We start from the raw sequence: 5,514 nt of genomic DNA, 5'->3' as shown, positions 1-5,514 counted from the left end.
TACTCATCCAGTTATAAATATGATTCAAATAGTTCTGAAGCGGAAAGCATACATGTTTGCAATCGATTAAATCGATTGCAATTGATCCTTCCGGATCAATTGGAGCCACCAGGACTCCAATGTAGCATCCCAGAAAATGGCCCCCAAGCTCTGTTGGAAATGGGCAAATGGGAATTTGTGTCAACTAGTATCAAATAGTAGTCTTGGGTCAACACACAACGATTCACCATCACATTATTTATGTGTTTTCCTTCTAATTTCGCCATCAACACGGATCAACATGACGTTTTCAGACCAAACAAAGTACCTAAAATGCATTGTGTGTCGCTTTCTCGGTCAGGGCCGTTCCAGACGTGACGTCACGTCAGGCATCGTCATCAACTCGAAAACATGACTTCCTGAATATTCAGAGTGAGTCTTAAAACGTAAAATATAGCTATACGACGTGGAATCTTTGTAAAATACGCTCAGTAGAAGTCATTTGAAGTGATTTTACAAATTATGGACACAACTTGTCCGGAGGCGTCGGTTGTCCTTTAAGAAGAACCAAGAGGTTCCTCAACCACAGTGATAAATTCCAGCAAGGTTTGAAAGTAGAAATTAATCATGTTTATTGAACTTCATCTAGCAATTTAGTTCTCCGAGTCGAGTGGAAGTGCAGCTTCCTTTAAATTGGATTTTGCGGTTCTTTTCAGCATGCTGTAAATGTAATCGTCTTGGCAACGTTAGTCTTGAGTTTTGTGATTTAGGACAAGGGCATGTTTGGTCATTGGCGAGACATTTGTTTTATTTCCACTGAGTTTAGCCCTTCACGTACTGCATCACTAATGTTGAGTTTCTGATCTAATTTAGTCCCAGGTGACAGTTGCCGAGCTTTGAATTAGCACGAGACCATACCGCTTTTTCTTCCATTATTAAGTTTTGTTTCCTTGAAGAACATTGATACAATCCAGAGTCTGCGGAGTCCCTTGTGACTTATTAAGACATTACAAGATGCAGAAAGCACCTGAACTTAATCACAGAGGCTTTAATTTCAAATCAAGCATTCAGAGTACCTTCTGCCTTTTATAAGATAAGCAATGAATGAAAGATCAGGTATTTACCATGGAACCTCCGATTGAATGCATGCGTCTGTCCAATTATTACATTTCGTGGCCTCAAAACAACCACATTTCATTCACTTGACCTGTCCCATTTTTTTAGTGAATGGAATTATTTCTATGATGACAGTGATTCTCTATCCGTGTGCCATGGTGCCTCACTTTTTTTTTTGCTGTGAGAGATCACCTGGGGTACTGCAAGAAATGATCTCATTTGATTTAATTTGTCTGACAATGATTCAGTCAACCTCACAGTGCAGACGTACCGGGTTTAATTCCATCTATGGACTCCCTATGTGGAGTTTGCATGTTCTCCGGTGTGAGTTTGCTACGGGTAATCTGGTTTCCTTCTACATTGCTACAGGCTCACTGAACACTCCAAATGGTCCCTAGGTATGATTAGGACAACGTATGATTGTTGATCTATGTATGTATGCCCTGCGATTGGTTGGCAACCTGTTCAGGGTGTCCCCCACCAACTGCCCAAAGACAGCTGGGATAGGCTCCAGCATCCCCCGCCACCTTTATGAGGATAAAGCAGAAACTGGATGATGGATGGATGATTTCTTCATTATCAATGACAAATCCCTCTCGGCCTTTATTCAGCTTTTGATGCTATTGAGCAAAGTGGCATGAAATGGCCAGAATATGTTGTGGCTTGCTTGCACGTGCGTTTTTGGAGTAAACCGGAGTAGCTCATTGGGAAGTCCACACAAGAAGGCTAGAGCTGGAATCGAACCCCGCACCTCTGGCTGGTGAGGCAGACGTGCGAACCGGATAACCACTATGTCGCGCGTCAACTCAATAATAAATCACAAATCCTGATGAATAGTATAAAGTCGGAAAATATATGACAATATATTTTGGTTTGTGATTGATCATCAATCATGCCGAAAACCATTTTAAAACAAAAGCCATAAACAATAACTGATTCACTGCCATTCCCAAATTTATTCGGCAATTGAAAATAAGGTGTGGAGCGCCATTTCCAAATTTTTGGGGGGTTTTGGTGTTTCTTGCGAGGGGTGCCGATAAGGGCACTGGTTAGACCTCTGGCAATGTTTTTTTTTCCTTCCACGAGGGGGCCGCATTTGCTCCTCTTGCACCTCATATTGCAGTCACTCCCCTACTTATGAACATTTGAGTTACGAACAATGATACATAAGAACATTTTTTTGTCATAACATGTAGTATTCTCTCCTGTTGTAGATGTACATATCTTTACAGAGCATATATTTTATTAAATGTGTATTTTTCTGTACAAATCAATACATGTTTCTTATACATGCCTTAAACATATTTATATAAACCTTAAACATACTTATGCCTTACACTTAAATTCCATAGAAAATATAACACTAAAGCAAGTTACGAACAAATTTACCTTACGAACGACTGTTCGGAACGTATCTCGTTCGTAAGTTCTGGAGCGTCTGTACTTCATACCCATATAACTAAAAGAAGAGAGTATACGTTTTCTAACACTTTCTTGAATGTTTATGTAGTCCTAAAACTCAATATTCTGTGGGTCCTGCAATTTGAGTGAAAATGACAAAAACCCTGGCACTGGAGTGGACACATTTTATCTATTAAATTCAGGAATGGCAGTGAATGAGTTAATCTGCTCAGTTTTTGTCTGAAGTAAATTACAGTATGCCCCTTGATTGTGTTAATTGACTTCCTATATAGAATAAGAGAACATATATGACCTATCAGAGCTCTCTGAACATTTCCTCTCGTAACTTGTAAAATCATAATTCTGTCAATGTGTAATTAAGTTCATTTGCATGCCAGAAAAGTCGCAAGGTTTATTTTAACCTCATTTTAAAAACACCATTTTTTCTCTCTCTCTTTCTCTCTCTTTCTCTTGTTGAATTATCATTCTTTTCAAACAGCACATATTTCTCTCCAGGCAGAGAGTGCTGAATGGATGCGGCCACCACGTAATGGTCGTCAGACATTTGTTTCCTTGGCAACATGGGGAGGGCATGTGTGGAGAGGGAGGTATAAAAACATTGACAGCCCTTCTCTGGGTCTTAGTCTTGAGTGAACACTTTCACTGTCCAAGGAGGGAGATTGGGAGAAGTTGTCTGCTCTCCCGGTTGCTCATCTTTCCTTTCAGCTTACTTGGAAGCACTTGGCTCAGCGAGTAGATTTCGCAGAATGATGCGACCCAAAGATTTATGCCAGGGCTCTGGCACCAAGACCTTCCTGGATGCCATGCACGGCGGCAAAGTTCACCTTGCGCGCTTCATCTTGGACGCCTTGGACGGACGGATCATCAACTCAAAGACTGAAAACAGCCGCACTCCGCTCATTTATGCCGTCTGTTTACAAGAAACCGGGACCAGAGCCAAATTCGCAAGGCTCCTACTCGAGAAAGGGGCCGATGTCAACTGTCAGGATGAAGAGGGTCGTACCGCCCTGAGTCATGCCTGTGAGTCGGGTCACCTCGACGTGGTCAAGATTCTCGTTCAGTTCAACGCCGATCCAGATATTGCCGATGTGTGGGGTAACAGCGCACTCATGTACGCCGCCTTTTCTGGGCACAGCCAGGTGCTTGAATTCCTGGTCCGGGCTTTCAAAAGACTTGGGCTGAGACTGGACCGAATGAATAATGCCGGACATACGGCCGCCGAGGTAGCTGACTTCTTTGGACACAACCACTGTGTGCAGATTCTAAACTTTCAGTGCAGACGGAGTGTGGGCGCTGATGACTCGCTTGATCCAGGAAATGTTGGTGATGGAGAGCTGCCCAACAAACTCCCCAGGCAGATCTTGGAAAAGTTCTCCAAACAGGTCAAGGAAGACCAGCTACCAGGGCTGTTTCAGGTACAGACCAAGGTCAGAGACGGCAACGGACTCCGGAATCGTTTCACATGTCCCGGAAACCAGAGCCATGAACAGAAACATCGGCACGAGTGTTTCCTGCCACCTCAGAAGGGCCAAAGCGATGTCGATCAGAATATTTTCTTCACGGCCAAACAACTCCAAAACTGCCAGCTTCGTGATCCGAGAGTGACCAGGACGCTCAGCACCCCACCAAACCCAAAAGAAGTCGAAGAAGAAACTGGACCACAAGAGAAAGCACCGCAAAGGTTTCCTCCCTGCAGCAAAGCAAAATCGTTCAACCTGGAGCTTTTGAGCATCAGAAAGCAGTCCTACCAGGGAGACCTGCATGACTCCAACTTGTCAGCAAGTAAATTCAAAAGAGCTTCACTTCAGGATGACCGATGTCTCCTGGACAAGATGGAATGTCAGGGGAACTCCAGGTTCCTGACAAATAATTCAGAAAAACCAGGCATGGTTCCAAAAGCTCACTGGGGCATCAAAACTCAAATGGTCAATGCCCTTGAGGAGAAGACAAAGACAGACGAGCTGCAGAAGAAAGGAAGCTTAGCCCACGGCGGCAAACGCAACAAAATGATGTTCAGCCGAGGGGAGCCGGAATCAGGCAAGCCGCCCGTCCGTGGTGCCGGGTTCATGGGCTTTGGAACCAGACTGCTGCGTCGATTCACCGCACCTGAATTTATGCGGATGGTCATTGACTGTTCCTCCGGCTCCTCAAACGGCAGAGGACGAATGTCACGATCGGAGACCTTCCCACTGTCCCACACGCATCAGCAGGTCAACAGTCAGCCGAGCGTGGATAGCATCAGCGGAGTCAAATGTGAGTTTGAAAGCGCCTCGTCTCACTCGGCCCTCGATTAGGACCACAGAATAGAGTTCGGACTTTTGAAGCACTTACAGTTTGGATATGAAAATATGTACTAATATGTACTCACGTGCTGATGTCTTGTTTGTTTTTGGGGGTGAGGGTGTAGATTTATAGATATGTACTATCACCTGCAAAAAATGCTCACGTTGATTGACATTATCAGGAAATTTGTGATTCATCTACAAAGCTGTGTGCTAGTACACCACTGGAACTACCGGATTTTCCAGACTACAAGGCACCGGATTATAAGGAACACCCTCAATCAATGACATATTTTAAAATGTTTTCCATATACAAGGCGCACTGGATTATAAAGTGCGCCTTTAATGAATGACATAAAGTAAAGTCTCGTTATATCGATATCGGATATATCGATAGTCCCGGTTATATCGATACTATTTCTATGCACGCACGGAGAAAATTACATGCAAACAGGGTCGGATATATCGATAGTCCCGGTTATATCGATATTTTTTCGGACTCCCTTGAATATCGATATAACGAGACTTTATAGTATATAAGTATTTGATATCGCTTCTGCGTTTGTAAAGGACTCTCTGGATTTGTGTGCAGTTGTATTCAGTGACAGTGTGCTTTATGATTCACGCTGAATAAACACCAGCCCCTTTCAACCACCTCGTCGTACTGTGTCATGTGTGTGTGTGAGCGATGAATCATTGATATTTCCATATACGT

The 5,514-nt window shown here is 43.5% G+C and overlaps 1 protein-coding gene across 1 annotated transcript; it reads left to right on the top strand.

Annotated features, from left to right (window-relative positions):
* Positions 1 to 609: 609 nt before the first annotated feature.
* Positions 610 to 5,322, top strand: ankrd63 (ankyrin repeat domain 63). Its single transcript, XM_089004543.1, has one exon. The coding sequence runs from the start codon at positions 3,264 to 3,266 to the stop codon at positions 4,809 to 4,811; it is 1,548 nt and encodes a 515-aa protein (XP_088860669.1). The 5' UTR covers positions 610 to 3,263; the 3' UTR covers positions 4,812 to 5,322.
* The last annotated feature ends 192 nt before the right edge of the window (positions 5,323 to 5,514 follow it).

Source organism: Hippocampus bargibanti, linkage group LG09, assembly GCF_051943395.1.
Source record: "Hippocampus bargibanti isolate YZ-2025 linkage group LG09, ASM5194339v1, whole genome shotgun sequence".
Lineage (NCBI taxonomy): Eukaryota > Metazoa > Chordata > Actinopteri > Syngnathiformes > Syngnathidae > Hippocampus > Hippocampus bargibanti.
The sequence above is the reverse complement of the archived record's forward strand: the minus strand, read 5'-3'. Positions and strand labels throughout refer to the sequence as shown.

Coding starts and splice junctions, on each gene's coding strand:
- ankrd63 (XM_089004543.1), top strand. CDS start 3,264: ATGATGCGACCCAAAGATTTATGCCAGGGCTCTGGCACCAAGACCTTC.